Below are 23,961 nucleotides of genomic sequence, written 5' to 3'. Positions count from 1 at the left end.
GTTTGGGTTGGAAGAGGACCTTGTGGGTTCTCTTGTTTCAAACCCCCTGGCATGAGCAGGGTCACCTTCCACTGTCCTGGGTTATTCCAAACCTTGTCAAGCCTGGCCTTAAACAGCTCCAGGGATGGAACAGCTTTCCTGGGCAGCCTGTCCCAGGGCCTCACCTCCCTCACAGGGGAGAATTTTTTCCTAAGATCTAATCTAACTACTCTCCCTCATTTTCAACCCACTGTCCCTTGTCCTGTCACTCAAGGCTCTTGGCAATAGGTTTCCACTACCTTTACAGTACTTCCAGGTACTGGAGGGTCATGGTTAGGTCACCTGAAGTCTCTGCAGGTGAACAATCCCAGCTGTGCCAGCCTTTCCTCCCAGCAGAGCTGCTCCATCCCTCTGCTCATCCTGGAGCCTCCTCTGGGCTCTCTGCAGCAGCTCCAGCTCCTCCCTGGGCTGGGCCCAGGCCTGGGGCAGCTCTGCAGGTGGGAAATCACCTGAGGACAGGGGCACAGGGGCACAATCCCAGTCCCTCTCCTGATCCCGGCTGGGGGCTCAGCCCAGGGCAGGGGGGCTCTGGGCTAGGGCAGGCCCAGCTCTCCCAGGGCTGCTCCATCTGCTCATCCCAGCCTGGATTGATCCCAGGGGTTGCCCCAACCCAAGTACAGCCCCTGGCCTTGTTAAACCTCAGCAGATTCCCATGGGGCACTTCTTGAGTTTGTCCAGATCCCTGTGGATGACCCCATCCTTCAGAGGTGGCACTGCACTCACAGCTTGGTGTCACCTGCAAACCTGCTGAGAGTGGACTTGATCATTCCAGACAACTGCTAATGCACCTCACAGTGCACCTGTCAAATTTTTCACTCCAGTTTGGAGAGAAGAATGTTGTGGGGGCACTGGGTCAAATACTTCACAGAAGTCCAGATAAATGCCATCTGTAGCTCTTCCCTTGCCCACTGATGTTGTCAGTCCACCACAGAAGGTCAGACAGGATTTTTCCTTTGTGAAGCTGTGCTGGTTATTTCAAATCACATCCCTGTCCTCCATGTGCCTTAGCAGAGCTTCTAGGAGGATCTGTTCCATGATCTTCACAGCACGGAGGTGAGGCTGACGGGATGGTAATTCCCAGAATCATCCTCTCTTCCCTCTTCAGAAGAATGGCTTTTCACTACCCTAGGGCAGGGTTAGATCATGCATTAGGAGAAGAGTGTTCCCTAGTAGAGTGGTGAGGCCCTGGCACAGGGTGCCCAGAGCAGCTGGGGCTGCCCCTGCATCCTTGGCAGTGCCCAAGGCCAGGTTGGACACTGGGGCTGGGAGCACCTGGGACAGTGGGAGGTGTCCCTGCCATGGCAGGGGTGGAACAAGATGAGCTTCAAGGTACCTCCCAACCAAACTATTCCATGACTGTGATACTGCTTGGAATGAGCTGAGTTCCTTCTGGGCCTCTGTCCTGACTAACAAGATTTGGGTAATTTTTTGAAAGAATTGTTGTTTTATTACTTAAAGTAACTCTGAGAGGAAGGAAAGAGAGCTGGGAAGGGAGTGTGTCCTGTTTGTGTGTGTGTAACTTTAGTGAATTTGGCATAGTTTGCAAGTTTAATTGTTTTGTACCTCTGTCCATGTACTTCACAACTAATCTGAAAGAATTTTTTATATGCAGTCTTACAAATGTTTACAAGGTAAATGTCATTTTTTCTAGATGTAGACAAAAATACTGTGAAAAATAGTACTCAGTCTACAAAAAGGAGCTCTACAGGTGAAGATGAAATTCCTAGGAAAAAAGCAAAGAAAAACAAGAAGCACAAAAGCAAGAAGAAGAAGAAAAAGAAGAAGAAAAGGAAGAAAGAGAAGAAGCATAAAAAGCAACCAAAGGAATCCAAGTTGAGCGCGCGTCCTGGAGAGCCTGCAGGCGTGCAGCCAGCCCCTCCCTTGGTGCCAGAGCAGTCCAGCTCCCAAGTGAATGTACAGCAAGGAGTGTTTGCAGATGCAAACCTGGCTGGCCACGTGCAGCCAGAACTGTGCTCCAAACCAGCTGAGGGGCTTGATAATCAAGCTTTAGGACTTGTTTCTCATTCAGTGACTGATTCTCAGCAATCTGCAGAAAATCTTGGAAGTGGGGAGGGGACTTTGTGTGCAGCAAATCCTCCATTTAATTTAGAAAGCATCCAGTCTAATATCCCAGAAAATACTAGTATAGCTCAAACTAGAATTTGCACTAGCGAAGAACAAATTCAACAGTACCATGAAAATATTTATCCCGTAGCTATTAATGCCAGTGTTGTTGATACTGGAAGTAATACTTGGTCCAGCATCCCATCTGGAATTGTCAGTAAATCAGAGATTCAGAAAGATTCAGTAGAAGCACTGGGAGGTACAGAAGTCTCTCTGAAATCTCAAGGCATTGGGGAAGTAAAAGCTTCGGATGCAGCTCTGGAGCCTGAGAGCATGGAGGTGTTGACTTACTCGGAAGCATCTCATCAGTCTGTGTCTCACAGGGCAGCACAGGGGTTGGAAACAGCTTCAGAATCTGTGTCCTTGGCAAGTGGTGTCACAACAACCCCTACACCTGCAAATTTGGCACATCCAGGTGCTGTGACTGTAGCTCACATGGCAGTGGCTGGGCAAGAAGTGAAAATTCCAGAAACAGCTGAAAAATCTCTGCACATGGGAAATGTGAGAAGTGTGGAGAGACCTTCAGAACTGGGGGGTGTGAGCAGAACTTTGGAGCCATCCCTGCAGCCCTCAGTCATGTCTGGGAGTTTGAGCATGACGCAGGGCAGCCCTGTGGAGGCTTCCAGTGTTCTGAAAGCAGGTGTACCTTTGCAACATCCTTTGACAATACCTGCAGCCACCCCTGTGACCCACGTGGAAATAAGTGCCAAAACACCTCCAGGACCAGGAGCTGTTACAAAAATGAAGGATACGGAACCAGCTATGGGGAGTGTGAAAGCTTTAGAAACAACCATGGAACCTGTTGTAGCAAAAGATGTCAGAGCAGCTCATGAAAGTCTGCAGGGCAGAAGTGTGGAAGGAACCACTGGTTCTGCAACAGCACTGGGTGCATCAGGAATGTTCCTACAACATGGAGTCTTGGCAGAAACAAGGAGTGTGGACAGAACCCAGGGATCTGCACTTCCAGCAGGATTGACAGGGAAGAACGTGGTTGCAGAGACAAGAGGATTAGGAGCAACTTCAGAACCTGCAGCAGTTGTACAGACCTTCATTCCCCAAACGGCTCCAGAAGTCCACATGGCAGAGGGTTTTAGAAGTCCACAAGCAAAAGATTCAGAAGGTACTTCATTGCTGAGAGAATCAAGACCTGAGAGTGAATCACATGTGAGAGGTTTGACATCTTCTCTGTCTTTGCAGAAGGAAAACACACAAGGTCCAGGAGGAGTCCTGAGACCAGTGGCTGGGGTGGAAGCAAAAACTTTCACAACAGCTTCAATGTCCTTACAAGTAGAAGGTGTGAAAGCTTCAGAAGAAGCTGTGCATTGTGGGACTGTTGCAAGTCCAGGACTTCCTGCCTTAGAAAGGACTCCTGAACCTGTGGTTGCATGTGAAAGCATGGAACCAGTTAGAGGGGCTGAGGCATCAGCAGGGGTGATGCCATGGCAAGCCACAGCAGAGAGAGAACCTCTCCATGCAGGCCTGACAGAGAGTTCCATCATTGCACGGTCGCAGATTGTGACACACACGGGACCCTCACACACTGAGGTGCTGAGGAAGAGAAAGGATTCAGAACATGTTCCAGAAGCAGAGACAAGGAGCAGAGAAGCAATCCTAGAAACTGTGCAAACTTCAGAAACCAGTTCAAAATCTATTCAGGAACAAGTAGTAGGTCATTCAGCAGCGGTATTGGAGTCTTTGCCCAGAGTGGAAGAAGACAGTACGGCATCAGGAGTACTGACAGATACACAAACTCAGGGATCTGCTGTAGAACATGAAATTGCAGCAAGGAGGACCAGCACACAAGGAAGTGAGCTCTCTGAAATGGAGAAAGCAAAATATTTGGAGCCAGTATCAGAAGCTGGAGGAATGAGGTGGTTAGAGAGCACGACAGAGTCTGCAACAGTAGAGGTGAAAGGTTCTGAAACAGGTGAAAAGCTTGAGGTACCCATGGGTGATGCTTCAGCAGCTGTTCCAGAATACCTGCATGCTGAAAAGCAGCAAGATCTTCAGGTAGTTCTAGAAGCAAAACCTGCTGCAGAATGGAAGAGTTCAGAAGAGGCTCCAGAAATCTTGGGTGTTTCTGAAATAAAACCTTCTGAAGCAGTTCCAAAACCAGGGGATGTGAAAGGCCTGGAAACTGCACTGGAACATGAAGTGACAGCTGAGGTACAATATGTAGAAGGAGTACAGAGTCAACAGGTAGAGGATATGGTGATTGAGAAGGAAGATGTGGAGCAGACTCAAACATCTGAACCTTTAGTAGCAGAAACAGTTCTTAGTTCTTCACATGCAGCAGAGGAAAAAGTTTCAGCAGGGACTCCTGTAGCAGAAACACAAGATTTGGAAACAGCTCCTCGGACTCATGTAGAGCTGAAAGATGCAGAAGCAGCTGCAGGGTTGGAGGCAGAGACAAAAGATTTGGAAGCAGGTCCAGCACCTGAGACTGATGCAGAAGCAGGTCCAGAACTTATAGAGGAAGGCCAGTTGGAAGACACTCCAGAGGCTGAGGATGTCAAAGAAGCAACTCCTGAAGAGGACTCAGAGAAAAGAGACTCAGAAACATCTGATGTGCAACCTGATGTGGCAGCACGAATGAAGGAGACTCTCATGAGGCTTGAGAATGTTGTTGAAAAAAGTAGTCATAGAACCAGTGAGAAAAAACATGATTCAAAGAAACAGAAAAGGAGCCGCTCCAAGTCTCAGTCCAGGTCTAGGAAGCGGAAGAAAAAATCAAGGTCACGTTCCACTTCCAGGCGTTTGACCTCTAAAAGAGCACGTTCTAGGAGCAGAAACTATTCCGTTTCTAGAAAAAAGCATTCCAAATCTAGGTCCCGATCTGTGGAGAAGAGAGAGAGAAGATTGTCTTCCCGGCGGTCCAGGCGCAGACATTCTAGATCATCTGACCGTTACAGGTCTAAATCCAGATCAGCAGAAAAGAGATTGTCCAGACGGAGGCGTTCCAGGTCCTCTGACCACTACAGGTCTAAATCCAGGTCAGTGGAGAAGCAGCTGTCCTCCCGAAGGTCCAGACGCAGACGCTCCAGGTCATCTGACCGCTATAGATCCAAGTCCAGGTCCGTGGAGAAGCGATTGTCCTCCCGGAGATCCGGGCGCAGACGTTCCAGGTCTTCCGACCGCTACAGGTCTAAGTCACGGTCAGCAGAGAAGCGATTGTCCTCCCGAAGGTCCGGGCGGAGACGTTCCAGGTCCTCTGACCGCTACAGATCCAAGTCCAGGTCAGCAGAGAAGCGATTGTCTTCCCGAAGGTCCGGGCGGAGACGTTCCAGATCTTCTGACCGCTACAGGTCTAAGTCCAGGTCAGTGGAGAAGCGGCTGTCCTCCCGAAGGTCCGGGCGGAGACGTTCCCGGTCGTCCGACCGCTACAGGTCTAAGTCACGGTCAGCGGAAAAGAGGTTGTCCTCCTGGCGATCCCGCCGCAGACATTCCAGGTCCTCTGACCGTTCAAAATCTAGATCCAGGTCTTCAGAAAAGGGAGGAGGCAAAGAATACTCCTGGAGGTTCAGGCATCGGTCTGGTTCCTCTGATGGTTCAAAATCCAGGTCAAGATCTGTTGAGAAAAGAGGTCGGAAGGCGTCCGTGCGGAGGTCCAAACGTCAGCGCTCAAAGTCCTCGGATCGCTACAAGTCTCGATCCAGGTCAGTAGAAAAAAGGGATCGAAAGCAATCGTCACGGAAGTCTAAACGTCAGCGCTCCAAGTCCTCTGACCGTTACAAGTCTAGATCCAAGTCAGTGGAAAAAAAGAAGGAATCCTCACGAAAATCCAAGCGTCGACGCTCAAAATCTTCTGAACGTTACAAGTCTAGGTCTAGGTCTGTCGAAAAAAAGCGCAAGGAGTCTTCAAAAAAATCCAAACGGAAACGTTCCAAGTCCTCTGACAGTGTTAAGTCAAGGTCCAAATCTGTAGAAAAAAAAGATAAGTTATCCTCAGCAAAGTCCAGTAGCAAGCATGAGTCTTCTGAACTTCAGGAGTCAGCTAAAGGTCTGGATGAAGATGTTCCTCAGTCTTCTGTTGGAAGTGAAGGTAAATCCTCTAATGGTCCCACAGCAGTAGCTTTGTCTGATGAAGGAGTAAACGGCCCAGTACTGCCACCATCATTTGGAAGTGGGTTATCCAAACCTTCAGAGAGCCTTGAGGAAAGGGCCTCATCTGTTGAAAAAACAGCAGATGTGCAGCATTCTGCCACATCTGAATTTGATACCTCCAAAACCCCAGATGACCAGGAACTGAGATCCACATCTGTTGAAAAAACACAGGATTCAGAGCTGTCTGTGACATCTGAAAATGGATCAACTGAAAAAGCAGCAGCTCAGGAGTCTTCATTGCTACCTGAACTTCCATACTCCACATCCAGGTCAAGATCCATATCTGCTTCAGCAACAGAATTTCATGTCTCTGCATCCTGTGAAGGTGAGTCCAGAACTGCACCTCTCAAAGAAGTAGAAGGTCCAGAGCTTCCTCCAGCACTAAAAAGAGATATGGAACTCCAGTCAGCTCTCCTGTCCAAAGGTGGGGTCTCCAACTTGTCTGATGGTCACGATTCACAGCATATCCCTGATGAACACAAAGAGCTTTCACAGGTCCTGCAAGTACCTGAACGTGAGTCTTCCCAGCTGGCTGACAGCCCTGGAGCAGTGGAACCTCAGAGGCCTTTCCTGCCACCTGAGATGATCCGCCCTGTGATCCCTGATGGCTGTGAGTCAGGCCAGATGCGGGAGCCTTCTTTGGCTTCTGATGGTGGACACTTTGTGTCTCCTGATGGACATGGATCAGGATCCAGCTTCACTGCACCAATAGAGGAGCATCCATTGTCTGTAGGAGAGTCCTTTAAGTCACCCCATGGAAATGAGCAAAGATTTTTATCTGTTGAAAAAGTCAAGACTCCAGATGTTTCCCTGACATCTATGTGTGGTTCTGTTGAGGTGTCTGCCGACGTTATTTCAGTGTCTTCTTTTGAAGTTCACGAGTCCAGATCATCTGTTGACAAAGCTTTAGACGGTCCAATGCTTCCACAAGTGCTCGAGGTCGACTGCTCCAGATCTTCGGAAATGCGCGAATCGAGATACCTAACTGGAAAAATAGATGGTGCGGGATCTTTGGTGATGTCTAAAAGTGGGATTCCCATATGCCACGATGGCCACAAAGCAAAGTACAACTCCTTTGAGCAAACAGAGAGTGCGGAACTGTCAGTGGCATCTGAGCTCCGGCGTTCCATCTTTCCTGAAGGCTATAAATTGACATCCGCTGCCGTTGAAAAAGTGGAGATCCAGAAGCCTTCTCTCTCACTGGAAAGTGGCTTCTCCGTGTCTGCTGATGGCTGTGAATCAGTGGGCACACCGGAAAAACTACAGCCCCCAGTGGCTGCTGTGCCATCAGAAGGTGGGGTTCTGCTGTTGCCTGACAGTCAGGAGCTGAGACCCGTCCCTGCAGATAAAGCAGAAATGCTGAATTCATCTGAACTGAAACACCTGGCGTCCCCTGATGGCTACAAGCTGAGATCTGCCTATAGTGAAGAAGTACAGGAGCCCATTCTGGTACGGGAAAGCAGGTGTTCTGTTGCCTCCGATGGTCATGAGTTGGCATCTACCACTTCTGAAAGAGCTGAGGAGCCTTCTCAAGTGTCTGAAAATGAGTACACAATAGGGATTGATGGCCCGGAGTTGACATCAACCCCTGCTGCAAAAACAGAGCTGCGGAGGCTTTATCAGATGCCTGGAGAAAGAGGTCTGGAGTCCATGGACAGCTGCGACCTGCAGTCACCCTCTGCTGAAGACACACGGGTCCAACAGCCCGCTCTGGTGTCTGAAAATGAACGTGCCGTGTCCTGGGTGGGCCAGGAGTTGAGGTCCAGCTCTCCTGAGAAGGCAGAGGTGCAGGAGGAGGCTGTGGTTCCGGACAGTGCTGTGTCTTCTAAAGATCACAGATTGACCTCCTTGTTGGCTGGAAAACCAGAAGTGCAGGAGCGTTCTCTGGTGCCTGAAAGTGAATATGGTGAGTCTCCTGAGGGCCAGGAGGTGGCTGAGGCCAGCCCTGCTGAGAAGGAGGTGCAAGAACCTTCTCTGACACCTGGCAGTGAATGTTCCATCTTCCATCAAGGCCAAATACTGCAGGTTGGCCCCGCCGAAAGCACAGCAGTGCAGGCTCCAGTGCTGGTCCATTATGCTGTATCTCCCGAGGGCCAGGAGGTGCAGGAGTGTTCTTTGCTGTCTGAAAACGAGTACGAGGCATCCCCCAAAAGGCGTCATTTGAGATCCAGTCCTGTTGAAAAAGAAGAATTGGAGGAACATTCTGAAGCATCTGAAAGTGAAAGTTCAATATCCAGTGATAGCCAGGAGTTGCAGCCTGCTGTTGCTGGAAAAACAGAGGGGCAGGAGTTGTCCTTGTCTGAAGGTGAATGTTCCATGACTCCTGAAGGTCAGGAGCTGCAGTCCAGCCCTGCTGAAAGAGTTCTAGCCAAGGAGACTTCCCTGACATCTGAGCGTGCTCTGTCACCTGAGGAGCGCGAGTCAAGATTGGAGCGTGCTGAGGAGACAGAGGGTGGGGATTCTACTGTGACAGCTGAACATGACCATCTCTTTTTTGAGAGCCAGGAGGTGAGTTTCACCTCTCTTCAGAAAGCAGATGTGCGGGACCATTCTCCAACACCTGAAAATGAACATGGAGCATCTCCTGATGGGCAGGAGTTGAGATTCACCACTGTTGAAAAAGTGGATGGTCTTGAACCTTTGACAGTGAACGATAGAGCCTCCATGTCCCCTGATGGCAGCGACTTGAATTCCGTCCCTGCTGAAAAGATGGATCATGCAATGCCTTCTTTAATGCCTGAAGGGCGCTCGGTGTCCCCTGATAACTGCAGTGTGGGCCCTGGTGAAGAAGCAGGGGATCTGGAGCCCTCTGTGAGATCTGAGCGTAGAGACTCCACATCCTCCTATCAGGAAGGTCATGAGCCAAGGTCTCCCATGGAGGAAGAGGGTCTGGAGTCCTCTGTGACATCTGAACATAGACAATCTCTGTCCCCTGAGGGCCATGACCAGAAGTCTATTGCAGATGAAGAAATGGATGATCTGGAGAGGCGTTCCACTTCTCCTGATGAGCACGAGTCAAGATCTAGCACTGGTGAAGAAGCAGAGGATCTGGAGCAGCCTCTGACAACCGAACGTAGGTGCTCTGAGTCCTCTGATGAGCACGAGTCAAGGTCAACCACTGGAGAAGAGGCAGAGGATGCAGAGACTTCCTTGGCAGCTGAAAGAAGAGATTCCGTATCCTCTGATGACCGTGAGTCGAGGTCTGCTGCTGGGGAAGATGTAGAAGATGGGGAGCCCTCCTTGACAGCAGAACGTAGACACTCCACATCTTCTGATGACCACGAGTCAAGGTCTTCAGCTGATGAAGAAGCAGAGGATGTGACAGCTGATCGTCGCTCTGTGTCTCCTGATGGACGGGAGTCAAGGTCAACGGTTGGCGAGGAAGCAGAGGACCAGGAGCTCTCTTTGACAGCAGAGCGTAGACACTCCACGTCTTCCGATGAACAGGAGTCAAGGTCTACTGCTGGTGAAGATGCAGAGGATGTGGAACCCTCCTCAGCAGCTGAACAAAGAGATTCCACCTCATCAGACGAGCAAGAGTCAAGGTCTACTGCTGGTGAAGAAGCTGAGGATGTGGAACCTCTGACAGCTGAACACAGGCGTTCCGCATCCCCTGATGGGGCTGAGTCGAGGTCTACCACTGCTGAAGAGGATGCAGAGCCCTCCTTGACAGCTGAACAAAGAGAGTCCACATCATCAGATGAGCATGAGTCAGAGTCTTCCAGTGGTGAAGAGGAAGGAGAGGATGCAGAACCCTCTTTGGCAGATGAGGAAAAGCAGGATTCCATGCCTCTTGAGCAGTCAGAAGAACAGGACTCTTCCGTTGTCCCTGAAAGCAGACGTTCCGAGTCTTCCGAGCGTGAAAAATCCAGATCCAAATCTGTTGATAAAGCATCTGACAAAGAGTCTCCACAGAGATCTGAGAGCAGGCACTCAAAGTCTCCTGCTCACCCAAAGAGCCGATCCACATCTGTGGAGAAAACAGCGGACAAAGAGTCCGTGCGGAGGTACAGACGGAGACGCTCCAGGTCCACGGCTCACCAGAGGAGCCAGTCAACCTCTGTGGAGAAAACAGCAGACAAGGAGTCCTCACGCAGGTCCAGGCGGAGACGTTCCAGGTCTGCTGCTCGCCAGAGGAGCCAGTCCAAGTCTGTGGAGAAAGCTGCAGACAAGGAGTCCTCGCGCAGGTCCAGGAGCCGGCGCTCCAGGTCTTCCCAGCGTAGGTCCAAGAGATACGACACGGACTCGCGCTCCAGGCGGAATCGCTCCCGGTCAGCCACACGGAGAAGAGCGTCCAGGTCTCGCTCCAGCTCCCTGTCACGCTCCAGGCACAGGAGGAGAAGCAGGTCGAGGTCGGCGTCACGAAGGCGGCGTTCCTTGTCCAGAGACAGGCGCAAGAGGTCTCAGAGAAACAGGTCGAGGTCCACTGACAGGAGAAGGAGGAGATCCGACTCCAGGGACCGCAGGATATCGCTCCGGTTGCGCAGCAGGAGCCGGACCCCTCTGCGGCAGAGGCGCTCGCGCTCCAGGGGGAGGAGGAGGAGCTCCAGCAGGTCCCCGATCCGGCTGCGGCGCTCGCGCTCCTCGGGGAGGAGGCGCTACAGCAGATCCCCCGACCGGCGCCGCTCCCGCTCCTCGGAGTTCTCCAGCAGGTCACCCAAACGTCTCACAGACCTGGGTAAGTGCTTTGTTTCCACTGGTTCTGCGGTGAGGTGGTGGTAGTGGGTGGGTTTGCACAGTCTGATTTTAGCTCTGATTTGAGCATTCATTCATAAGGGATTTCTTAGAAGTCACTCTCTGCGTTAACCTCAGGCAGTGACTTCCAGCAGGATGGTTTATCAGTGCTGAGCATTTGAATGGAAACCTCTTTAGAGCCAGTTTTACCTTGGTTCTAGAGCTTTTGTACAAAAGTAGCGTGTTGCAGCCTCAAGGAACATTCTGAATTAGAGTAAAGGCCAAGTACTTCAAGTACTTCTGTGTAAGAAAATTTAGAATTTCTGCTCCTGAGCACAAAGGTAATTCAGGTGCCACTTGGAGAGTCCTAGGCTCTATTGTCAGCTGTTCCCAGAACTCTTGTCTTGCCTCTTTCCCATGGTAAGAATATAAAGGAAAGAGAGACTTTATTTGTGAAAATACTCCCCAGACCCAGCAGGTCAGAAAATAAAATCTTAAGAGCTGCATCTTTTCTCTGTGCTTGGAGGAAGAGAGGCTGTGCTGTTTCTTGGGTAGTGAGTTAATAAGGGGAAACAAGGTTTGAGCTGGGAGATCAGCTCTTGTACAGAGTGTGAGGAAACCTCCTGTGGTGGGCTTGAGGTTCTGAACCTTCCAGTCCTGCCTCAGAGTTGCCATGGAAGCCTTCCAGTTAGGGAGTTATTTGCAAACTAGCAGAAGGCTTAATTTAATTTCATTTGCTATTTCTATGTTAGGGCTGTCCTTTTTCTCCTTATTAAAGCAAAACACTCTTCTGCTGACAGTTTTGCATCTAATTGTGTTTTAAGCAAGAGCATGTTTTACTTACTCAGAGCTCCTTTTTCTCTTTGGTGGCTGTAAGTAGCTTTTGGGCTATATCTGGGGAGATGAGGCTTCCTCCAGAGGTTTGATAGCTTTTCAGGGGTAGATAATGAAGAAACTCTGGAGTTTATGCTGTGTAGGAAGGATTCAGTAATGCCAGAACAGGAATGAATCAATGAAGTAAGAATCATCAGAACAGGGTGGTTGGAGGATGTTGTGGTTGGAGCTGCTGGGTTACACTGCAGTTTCACTTGCCTTCTGCACAGTCTAGAGCAGCTCAGTACAGTTCCAGTTATTTTCACAGAACATAAAAAATGCACAGTGCAGGTAGAACCTTGTTTAGTTTGCCAGAAACATTTCTTTATTACTAAAACAAGGATCTATAAAAATAACGACTTCTCTGTGAAAATTAAACAATGTTTTAGACAAGGCCCAGCTACTGGAGATCGCCAAGGCCAACGCAGCCGCCATGTGTGCGAAGTCTGGCGTGCCTCTGCCCCCGAGCCTGATGCCTCTGCTGTCCCAGAAGAAGGATGACAAAGCCAACCAGAAGTCCTCGAGGGACACCTTGAAGGAGCTCACTGAGGTGAGGGGGAACAGCAGCATCCAGCCTGGGAGTGAGCACACTGGGCTTGGTGACCTGTGGGAGGTTGTCACTCTGTGCTGCTGTCACCTGGGAGCTGCCTCGTGTTCAGAACCCCCAAATCCCTGGGGCTGGCCCAGCCCTGCCAGCCCATGCAGTGCCAGCTGTGCCCCATGGGCACCTTGTCCCCAGCCCAGAGCACTCAGTGCCACCTGCAGGCCTTCCTTGGACACCTCCAGACCTCCCTGGGCAGCCCCTGCCAAAGCCTGACCACTCCTTTGAGCCCTTACTCTCCCCACAGGTTTTTTTAAGACATGAAAACTGTTACTTTTTAATTCTGTGGAAATGCATGAAACCAAATTATTTTGGTTTTTCTTAGTTTTGGTTTTGATTCTGTTCTAATTTTGTACAAATTGGTGGCTGTCCCTGCAGTCCTGTCAGTGAAATCCAAAGCTTTCACTGCTGATTTTTTGTTCTGGTAGTGTTAGTTATGGCTTGAGTTGGAAGGAGCTTCAAAGCTCAGCCTGTCCCACCCCCTGCTATGGGCAAAAGCACCTTTCTCTGTCCCAGCTTGCTCCAAGCCCTGTCCAGCCTGGCCTTAGACTTCCCTCAGAATGGAGAAATTCTGGAATAGAAAAGTGCCTTAATTTTATTTTTAATTGCATCATGAGTGTGACAGTTCTGAAGTTGTGTTCATAGAAATAATCTGAGAGGCAGCAGTGTCCAGGTGCTGAGAGATAATCTGCAGTTGTGCCTGGGCTGGGGGACAGAAGTACTGAGCAAGAGCTGAGTTGGTGCAGGTGCCCTGTGGTGACATCCAGGGTGGCTTTTCTCATACCCTGACCAGGATCCAGCATAGCTTGTGCTGATCTGCAGGTCCCAGGTCTGCACCTCCTCTCCCTCTCCAGCTTTGCAGATCTGTTGAATGATGTTTCTGTTCTTTTGACTCAGAGCTGTCCACAGAGCAGTGCAGGTGGTAGCAAATCAGTAAAGACAATTTAACCATAACATTCTGGCCCCTTGAGAAAGTCTTTTTGTGTTTGGTTCTTTTCTTCCTCTCTTTTCTTTTCCCCCCTTGGAGGCTGCTCCCAGTTTGTGGTATCCCCATAACACCTCTGTGTTTTAGTTGTGTTGCACTTCAGAGAGGGGTGGCTTGCATAGCTGGCCAGCACCAGAGTATTCCAGAAGAATCTGAGCTCTCTTGGAGCCATCACTTCTGACAGGGTCCCTGCTCTGCCAGAGAACTGAGTCAGTAACCAAGGAGTGCCTGGCAAAGCCATGGTTGGATAATTTGGGTAGAATATCCAAAGTACATCTATTGGTGCTGTTGTTGCTAAAAGATTTTCCATTCCTGCTTTAGTAAAGAAAACCACCTTTTTTGATAGAAATGTGCTTTTTGAGTTCGGGTTGAAAGTTCAGGTTTACTCAGAGCTGACATTTCCCTCTGGTGTATTTTTCAGAAATGCAAGAAGATTGCTCAGAGCACTGATGATGTGATAGTGAACAAGCCTCACGTTTCTGATGAGGAGGAGGAAGAACGTCCTTTCTATAACCATCCTTTCAAGCTGAGTGAACCCAAACCTATTTTCTTCAATTTAAGTGTGAGTGCTACTTATTTTTTTATTATTTTACTTATAAAAATATAAATTAAAATATATTTTACTTATTTTTATAAGTGCTACTTATATTTTTTAATATTTTACTTATATTTACTTTAAAAATAAGTCCTTGTTCTTTTTAAATAATGCATGTAATTCTACAGAAATTTATCAAGGGTTGATAATCTTGGTGAAACTAGGAGTATTTTTTAATCAATTTAAAGGAACATTCCCAATTCCATCAAGATTAAATTGATAATCCAATTTTACCAATTGGTAATTGGTAAAATTGTGAGCAATTCTTTAAATGCATCTGGAAATCAAATGCTTTGAGGCATGGATTAGAATTTGTTTAAATTTTGTTGGGGTTTGGGGTGGTGGGTGGGGTTTTTTTGGTTTTATTTGGGGTGGGTGGTTGTGCCCATGAAAGTCTGTTCTGATTTTGCAGGATATAAAGCACTAAAAAAGCTTTAATACGCTCAGCAAAACCAGAAATAACATTCCTGTTGTGTGTATAAATAGGTAGAGCTTGTGCTGTACACAAAATAAGCAGTAGTGCACATTCACATAAGGTGTAAGGTAGGAATGGATTTAGAGTTGATATTACATTGTTAGAAAAGGCTACAGGGAAATCAAGAAACCTTGGAATTCTTGCAGGCTCTGAGGAGGAATGAATGCTCTGCAGTGCTTATGGGCTGCTCTGCCTCTTGGTCTTGCTTTTGACCCTTGCAGTTTTCAGTTTTGTTCTTTCTCTCTCCTAAACCATTCCCATCCATATTCCTAGGAGTTTATCCAGTATTATCCAATGCTGCCAGCTGTGTTTGCCTCTTGTTAGGGAACCTGGCAGGGATTTCTGCAGGTTTTTAATGCATTAACAACACCAAGCAAAACAAGGCCATAGACATCAACTGCTCAGAGACTCAGGCTGCTGCTAAAAATAGGCCAGGATGGAAACCCAAATGCTGAGAGCTGTTTTCTCTCCACTCATGGGCAGCTTTTGATCACAGGCAATGTTTTGCTGCCCAGGATTTTCACCCTGGAGCTTTCCATACAAAATACCTGGTGGTTGTCCTTGATGTGAATGGGGTCAGCTGGCAGAGGAGGGTTGGGGATTTTGGGTTGCTGAAGTTGCTTTTAGGGGTTTTTCATCTTCTCTGATAGCACAGTTTGTGGGTCACTTGTGTGTTTTTAGGGCTGTGCCAAAATGATGAATTATAAAGGCTTAGTGCTGTAAAGTAAAACCCAAATCCCGGGTGTTTGCAACAAAACCACCTCACGACTCGTGGGTGTTTCCAAGCCTGAACTTCTTCTCATTTTATTTCTTTCAGACTCCCAGCATAAAACCAGCACCACCCCCCCAACCAAAAAACCAGGTCAGCCTGTCCAAGGAATTCCCCGTGTCCTCTGGGTCTCAGCATAGGAAGAAGGAGGCAGACAGTGTGTATGGAGAGTGGGTTCCCGTGGACAAGAACGGCAAAGACGACGGCAAGGACGACGTTTTCCCCAAGCCAGCCATTGAGGTAAGGAAGGCAAGGAGAGCATATCATGTAAGAAAGCCAAAACCATCACCTGGGCAGTCTGGTACCCAACTGCAGCCTGGGAAAACAAAAAAGGCACTTAAAAAGGGAACACTGCACTAAGCTGAGGAGCTGAGCTCTGCACATGGGGGTGCTCACCTGAAGCAGCCTGCACCCATCCTGCTTCTGGCAGCTGGTGGCTTCTTGGTCTCAACAGGATTTAAACTGTAGCTGGAAGGGGAAAAAACTTCCCCGTTCAGTTTCCTGCAGAGGTTAATTAATAATACCTTGAGATTTGCACAGTAATGGATGTAGTGCTAATTAAAATTGTCCCACCAGTCTCAGAGCAAGAACATCACACTGGAATGTAATCAATTAAAAATTGAAAGTCACTTCCTCTGGATGTATTAATTTTTTTAGCTTTCCAGTCATATTTTCTCCAATAGCTGTCTTGCACGTGGCCTTCCAAAGGAGAATCTAATTGTATGGATAATGAACTAAAAACACCAAAGCAAGTGTTTTTCCCCTTGAAATTTCTTCTAAAGAACATTTCTGGGGGCTGTTGTAATTAAGTAAATTAAATATTTAAGAGAGATGTTAGTATTTTTAAGTGTGTGTTGCCTCGGTGCACCTGCAGCCTTGTTCTCACACCTTCCAAAGCCAAACCCCAAAGCCTCCCCATCAATTTCTGACAAAGCCATCTCAGCACTTGGTGCATTTTGTTTCTCAAGACCTTTCTGATACTGCTCAGTTCACTCCCTGAGGCACAGGAGGGAATTTTCTTCTGGCTCTTCTACAACACCAGAAGCACAGAGGATATAACTTAGCCAGCATTCTCATGGAATCCCTCAGAATTTGATGGTTGGGCACCCAGTTCCTCAGCACAGGTGGGAGCTGCACTTTGGGCTCTCCTGCTCCAGTAAAACCCTGAGATGTTTGTGCAGAATGTCATTCCCAGTTTCATTGCAGTAAATATATTTAACATAACTTCCTTTCCTTTCTGTTGTGTGTACCATTATAAATGCCTGTAACTATGTTGTCTGATTTTACATTTTGTAAATAAATACTTTTATTTGCCTTTACCTTAACTTGGTTTGTGTTAAGGGTGATTTCAGGGGTGTTAGCTCCCAGCAGGCTGTTCCACCCGTCCCCTGGGCTTTGGGGAGTGCAGGTACAGAGCTGCTGTGTGTTTCTCCAGGGAGCCTGACAGGTAACACAGTGCTTCTCTGCTTAATTCTTTCGTGCTCAGGAGGACTCTGTGGTGGAAACGGCTCCCTTGGAGCAACATGAGGCAGATCAGCTCCCTTGCTGGGGGAGTAGAGAGCTGGGGGTGCTTGGAACTTAACTTTCCCCTAGAATTGACCTCCATCTGTTGTTGCTGATTTTGCAATACTGTGACAGTTCTGGTGCAACCTGAACTAACCTGGCATGAAACCCCACACAATTGCTTTTGTTGCTGTGTTCTAATTCACATATTAGCTATGGGCTTGGTCTGAAATGACCCTGCTAGTACAGTACAGTACAGTACCCTTGTTTTAATAAAACATGATGCCTTAAGGAGTTGTGTGGGGCAGTAGGAGATGGAAGGGAAGGTCTGGAGTGATCTGAGGGCTCATCTTGTCTGTGGCAGGCAGAGAGCTCTGAGGAAGGAGTGTCTGGAAGTGCAGAGTGCCAGTCCCAGGTGACTTGTGCTGAGTGCTGGGATCTAAGGATGCAGTCAGAGCATTCTTGGAGCTCCAGAGGGTGTAAAACACCTGCTTTTCATTTGCTTCAGTATTTGTGATTTGTGGGGGCAAGTCTGAGAAAGGGGATCAGGCAGGAGAGCTCTGGCAGAGAGCAGCACCTCACCTCCACCTGTGAATAACAACAACCTCTCATACCTCGAGCAGAGATGGTTTTTTCCAAGATCCAAAGCTGCCATGAAGTGTCTTGGCATAGCACAGAGCCCTGATGGTCTCCAGAGTGGAGAAGTGTTTGGGAATGAACCAGCAGGGAGTGTTGCTAGGCCCCAGTAAAGCACTAACACACCTCTTTGGCATGGCAGTGGTCCCCTGTGCTTTCATGGACTGCTTCCATGCCTTGGTGTATTGCTGGATTGAAACTTTTGGTGAGTAGAAGAACTTATTTATCTCCTAGACCAGGTTCATTAACAGAACATTAAATCATTATTTTAAGTATGTGAGAGAAACTTGAAAACTTAGCCAGTGTGCATTTGAAACAGGCATTTTTACATCCTTGCTGTTGTGTGAGGGAGTTGTTAGATAATATTTCAATTCTTCTTGTGCCTTTTTTATGTTCTGTGTGACAAGAAATGAGCACTGAACTCAGTCCACAGACACCTGGGACTTGTGGGATTTTAGTTCTGTTTTGGTCAGTGCCAGATATTCCAGCAATGATCTTCCCAATAGAAACATTTTTGTCCTAAACACCAGCAAAAAAACCCCATCTTAAAATCGGATTTAATAGAGCACAAAAGCAATTCCTGTGTTTGGTGCCATTGTAGGTGTTCATATCTATCTCTTCCTTTCAATATTTACTGAATTCTTGACCAGGTTCCTGGGACAGGGTTTATGGTTTAACAGTGTTTGTTTTGTTCAGCTGAGTCAATTTTGAAGGAGCTTTAGTTTCTCTTCCTGGCCCTTTAGTACAAAATGTGTTAGAGGTCGAGGTTGTGGCAGCAAAAGAGGCAAGGCTTTTACAAAGCAGATGAAAATGAAGTTTAGGGTAACCCAGCACCTTGATGTGTGTGTGCCAGCTGCATTTCTGATTATTGGGTTTTTCTGTGCCTCAAACTGTCCCTGCCCTTCCAGCTTCTGTCACATCTCAAGGAATTCCATTTGTCTTTGCACCCTCTTCCCTTCCTGCTTTCCAAACAGAATGATCCATAATGCACATCCTTGGAGGAGCAGGGCCCAGGGATTTTATAAAACAGCTGCACAGCAGCCAGAATTCATCACAGCCCCAAATGTTGTGGATTTCTCTTCCAAGGCTTTGCCCAGAGTGAAGGTTTGCAGAGAGCTCCTTTGTGTATTTCATATTTTCACCAAGTCACTCTGCAGTGTCATTTCAAATTTATTTTTCTTTATATTTTACTGCAGCTCAGCAGCACAGATTTAGATTTTTTTTTCCAAAGCAGTGAATTCTGTGAACTCACAGCCTGGTTTTACAGGATCCCTGAGGCTGGAAAAGCCCCATGGGCACCTTGTCCCCAGCCCAGAGCACTCAGTGCCACCTGCAGGGGACACCTGCAGGGCTGGGCACTGCAAAGCTCCCTGGGCAGCCCCTGCCAAGGCCTGAGCTCCCTTGCCATGGGCAAATTGCTGCTGCTGGCCAAGCTGAGCCTGCCCTGGCCCAGCCTGAGGCCGTTCCCTCTGCTCCTGTCCCTGTGCCCTGGGAGCAGAGCCCGACCCCCCCGGCTGTGCCCTCCTGGCAGGGACTTGTGCAGAGCCACAAGGGCCCCTGAGCCTCCTTTGCTCCAGCCCCAGCCCCTGCCCAGCTCCCTCAGCCCCTCCTGGGGCTCCAGCCCCTTCTCCATCTTCATTCCCTTCTGGTTTAGGCTGGAGATGAACATTTGAAACACTAAAGTCAAGATTGTGGAGTGCATCTGATTCATGCTGGAATTACTTTTTACAGACAAGCTGTAGTCGTACTTAATAGCAGAGTGCTCATGTGAACAGCTCTGCATGAATTTTTAGTTAAATTGCATTTAATTCTGTTGGTTAAGAAGATCTCATTGCACAGTAAAATGCTTCTCTGTTTATTACACACCAGAATTTTTTTGCGACACCAAAATTTTTTGTGACTTATTTTCTAAGAAATAGAAAATAAGTCATTGGATATTTTGTGTGTGCAGGTGATTTTAAATTACCAGGATGTGACAGTTTAAATTCAGATTTGTCTTTGTCCAGGAAAGCCCATCTTGTGTGGATCTAAGTGGTCCCAGGATTTCCATCACGTTGCCTTTTTCTTTGTCAAACCAACAATTCACTCTGTAACCCCACTTGGTGATACTGATTCTCCAGTAGGTTTTTCCAGCTCAAGTGGACACTGTTTGTCTCTGCTGTGTTTTTACAAATGCTCTTTTTCCTCCTAGTGTGTGGACATAACCACAGCCATGAACGACAGAGCAGTGGCCCAGAAGAGGCTCAATGAGAACTCCTTTGACCTGGAGGCCATGTGCATGCTGAACCGGGCACAGGAGCAGGTGAGCTGGGGCCTTCAGCAGCATCTGGGGGAGCTGGAGGGAAATCAGGGCTTTCCTTTCATGGCAGCTGGTTCTCCTCTCCTGTTTCTGTTTGGAAACCCAGCTGTGGGCCAGTGTTTCAAAGTTCTGTGCTTCTGACACTGAGTTTTGTTGAGCTCCTTTGTGTATTCCATGTTCGCACCCAAGTCACTCTGAAACATAGTTTAAAATTTAATTTTCTTTAAATTTTATTGTAGTTTAGCAGCACAGATGTAGGTGATTCTTTCCAAAACAGTGGATTCAGCAGTTCTGGGGATGAGGAGACCCTGAACTGGCTGGAGTTGGAGCTCAGGTTTCAGGGTGACCGTTCAGATGCTCAGATTTTGGTAGCACCCGCTTTCACCTGAGCATCAGTGAACACACCAAATCCCAACAAAGTGCTCTGAAAATTCCTGAGGGGTGCAGAGGGGATGTGGGGCTGTCAGTGCTGGTCTCAGTGTGTGTTTTCCTGTTGCAGATCGATGCCTGGGCTCAGTCCAACTCCATCCCCGGGCAGTTCACGGGCAGCACCGGCGCGCAGATCCTGTCCTCGGACGAGCTCACCAACAGCGGGCCCCAGGCGTGGATCCGAAAGGTAGAAGTGACACAGCCACTGCTGTCCCAGCAGTGACCACTCTGACAGCAGCCAAGGATTGCCCAGTGCACCACGAGTGCCTCTCCCTGTGGCAGAGCATGTGCCCAATGCAGCAGGCCGGGCTCAGTCCCTGTGCCTCGGTGTCACCGGCGAGGTGTGACCGGCCAGACACGGCCTGCCACTGCCAGGACACTGCTGTGCTGCTGTGCTGGCACTGGCACATCCCTCCCTGCCTCCCTGGCACTGGCACATGCCAGGCAGGGTTGATCCTGCTGCTGCTGAAATCAGGTTTTTGTTATCGGCTTCAGCGAACCAAGGCCCAAACTGCCCTTGGGTTTGCCTTGGTTCTCTCTGGTTGCTCCTTTGCCTCTCTCTGCATCACCAGGGTTTTCTGGGAGCAGGAGTTGCACTTGATAAGTTCCTCTCACTCTGATATTGCTGAGATACAGTGCAGTAGTTCCCTGTTGCTGTGGGTTATCACTGGCTGATTTTGGGGTGTGCTGCGTCCTCCATCCGTGTGTTTTGTACATTCAGTTACTCAAGCTGCACCTTTGCCTGTGAGCACTGATCTGGTGCTCTGTCAGGAGGGAGATCTGAGGAGTTCAAGCAGCATCCACTTCCAGGCACAAGGAGTAAGGAGTTAAGCTGGTCAGTGTGGCAGGTGCTGCAGCTGAGTCTGTGTCAGCTTGGGCTGGGACACCCTCCAAGCTGGGAGGTCAGATTTGAGGCTTAGGTGGAATTTTCCATAAAAGTTGGTGTCAGCTGAACACAAAAGTCTGGAATCACAATGTCCTGAAAATAGAAACATTTTTTGCCAGGATTCACTAACTTGGTTTTCCACTTCATATAGCCAAGCAGTGCAGAGAGCCAGGGAACACAGATTTGAGTCACTGGCCAGATGGGAATCTTCTGGGATCTTGCCAGTGTTAATGCAGAATGTGCATGATAAAGTCTGATTTTAACAGCTATGAACAGCTGAGACTGTAGCAAAATGCTGCCTTTGCTGAAGACAATCCTTGTTCCTGGCAGAGGGAACTGTGAAGCCCAGGGATGTGTTGGTGAGGAAGGAGCTTTCCCACCGAGGGGCTTGGGAAGGAGATCAGCAGGGCTGTGAGGGGAGGGTTCTCCCTGTCTGCAGCACCTGGGATGGGTCCCCAAGGCCCTGGAAAGGGAGCAGCTCTGAGCAGCTCTTTCCCAAACCTCCTCCCTGGGGTCTCCTGTGATGGCAGTGGCAGGAGGGGCTGCTCACAAGGGTGAAGTGGAAAGGGCCTGGTGAGATTTACCTGTCCTCCAGCTTCACTCTGGGATCTGCTTTAAAGCAACCCAACTGAACAAACCAAAATTACAGCAAAAAAAAAAAACAGATACAAGCCAAACAAAATGCTTCAAGGGAAGAGAATGGGAGAAGAGTGTGGTCTGTGCTTGACACAGCTGCTGCAAGGAGCAGAGGAATGTTGGAACATTTTGTTGGCTCTGGGCTCAGTGAGGCAGCAGCAGCAGCTCTCATGCCCTGCCCAGAGCTGGGAATGTGCTGTGCTCACAGTGCAGGCTCTGGGGCTGGGCACACAGGAGGCTCCTGCTGGCAGCAGGAGGAGTTGGAGGGGAGGGAGGCCAGGACAAAGTCCTCTCCCTGCCCTGGCACTCCTCAGCTGCTCTCCTGCTCTGCCAGGAGGGCCCAGAGCTGCTCAGAAGCGCCCTGGGCTCCAGGAATGGTGGGAATCCTCACACAGCTCCATGAGGAGTCCTGCTGTGGCTGCAGGAGGGTTTCACAGGAAGGAGCAGGCTCGTGGCTCTGAGTCCATGTTCTGTTTCTCAGGGCCAGGAACACAAACCAGCCATGAAGTGCAAAGTACTGGTTGTGTGTTACTTGGACACCTGAAATCCTGTGACAATGAGCAGTTACTAAGTCAGGCTTGTGCTCCCTTTTTGGCATAAAAACTGTGTCTTAACATAAAAAACCTGGTATTTTTCCCTCAGGCCAGGAGTTGGACTCTGATCCTCATGGGTCACTTCCAACTCAGGGTGTTGTGTGTTTCTGTGGGTTTATCTGCCAGCAGGGCTGTGCAGCTTCCTGGGGGATGCTGTGTCTGAGTGAGTGCACATTTCTGGCTGTTTGCTGAAGGCATTTCCCTTGGGACTTTGCCATGGGAGGAGCTGGGGCCATCCAGCACAGACTGAGCCTGTGGCAGCCACTCCATCTGGGTCTGAGGAAAGAAGGAAATGGAGCTGGCACAGGCACTGGGTGTGACAGAGGTCACCACAACACCAGGAGAGTGACTCAGGAGGGCAGCAGGGCACTTGGGGAACTTGTTTGCTGAGCTCTGTCTTCACTTTGCATTTTGTGGGGTTCACCTTTCCTTGTCCTTTCCCAGTGACTCTGGAGAGGAAATGTGCACTCAAAGCAGACTCAGAATCTCAGTTTGGGAATTAGGAACTGCAGGGTTTCATGTGGAGCACTGGGGTGGGGACACTAAATAGCAATAAGGTTTATGGTTTTCATTCCTGGACTAATTAATTCTTGGTGTTTATGTGCAGGGGCCTGAGCAGGGTCCATAAAAGAGTGATGTGTGTTAGGTATAAGAAATTTATGAACAATCTCACCTTTCTCTTTGAAAAAGTGGCTTCTGTTTCAGTTTGTCACCATCAGTGTAATCAGTTCACAAATGTGACTCATCTTTTCTGAAGGCTGCTTCTATTTTTATTCCCTTTTTCCTTCCAAACACACTGTGCTGCTGAAGAAATGGCAGAGCATGTGGTCAAATATTTTTTGTTTCTCCAAGCAAATTCTGTTGAGGTCTATTTACTCCCTCTTTCCCAGACTCACCCCTTGGTTCTGGATTTATCAGCTCAATTCTGGAGCCTGAACTTGCTCCCCAAACCCAGGGTTGTGCTCAGGGGTGGCCCTGGGGAGCTGCTGGGTCACTCACTTGTGCAGAAAGTTCTGGAAAGTGCAAACCTCCCTTCCATTCTTGCAGGCACAAGGAGCTTTCCTGGGGAGCCAGGCTCAGCTGGCAGGGCAGAGCAGCTCTGTGCTCACCAGGGACTGGATCTTGGAATGAGGAATTGTTCCCTGGCAGGGTGGGCAGGCCCTGGCACAGGGTGCCCAGAGCAGCTGGGGCTGCCCCTGCATCCCTGGCAGTGCCCAAGGCCAGGCTGGGCACTGGGGACAGTGGGAGGTGTCCCTGCCATGGCAGGGGTGGCTCTGGGTGGGCTGTGAGGTCCCTCCTGACCCAGCCCAGTCTGGAATTCCATGATTCCACAGCTGGTGAGTTTGTTGGGCTGGCTGCTCTCTTTCCCAGCCATCCCCTTGTCCCTGCTGTTGTCAGGAGCTCTGAGCAGCACCTGCAGGTGCTTGGGAGCACAGGGCTTGTGGGGCATCTCCTGGGCTGCTTCAGCAAGGGATTCCTGCTGCTGCCTGTGGGAGGACTGGGAGTGCTGCTGAAAGGGCCAGAGCCTCTTCCAGTTCAGCACCCAGCCCAAATTCCCTTGCTCAGGATCCCTGCAAGGAGCCACAGGGACCAGATCCTGACCAGAGCTCGCTCCAGGAGCGTTTGGAGCTCCCAGGGATGCCAGGCTGGGATTGTTGGGCTGTGCAGGGCCAGGAGCTGGACTTGGATGGTCCTTGTGAGTCCCTTCCCACTCAGGAGATGCTGGGATTTAATGGGAAA

General features: G+C 49.1%; 1 protein-coding gene across 4 annotated transcripts in view; it reads left to right on the top strand.

Annotated features, from left to right (window-relative positions):
* The window catches only part of SON (SON DNA and RNA binding protein), a 37,840-nt gene that overhangs the window by 4,991 nt on the left and 8,888 nt on the right, over positions 1–23,961 (top strand). For all 4 annotated transcript variants that reach the window (XM_071430067.1, XM_071430066.1, XM_071430065.1 and 1 more), the window contains exons 3-8: positions 1,691–10,945; positions 12,204–12,364; positions 13,822–13,962; positions 15,288–15,479; positions 19,570–19,680; positions 20,177–20,293. In XM_071430067.1, the coding sequence (XP_071286168.1) occupies positions 1,691–10,945; positions 12,204–12,364; positions 13,822–13,962; positions 15,288–15,479; positions 19,570–19,680; positions 20,177–20,293 (9,977 nt within the window). The remainder of the gene's footprint in view (positions 1–1,690; positions 10,946–12,203; positions 12,365–13,821; positions 13,963–15,287; positions 15,480–19,569; positions 19,681–20,176; positions 20,294–23,961) is intronic.

The sequence above is a fragment of the Agelaius tricolor genome, unplaced genomic scaffold (assembly GCF_023055355.1).
Source record: "Agelaius tricolor isolate 1412-34295 unplaced genomic scaffold, bAgeTri1.0.p SCAF_7, whole genome shotgun sequence".
NCBI classification, from domain to species: domain Eukaryota; kingdom Metazoa; phylum Chordata; class Aves; order Passeriformes; family Icteridae; genus Agelaius; species Agelaius tricolor.
This window is presented reverse-complemented; position numbering and strand designations above follow the sequence as displayed.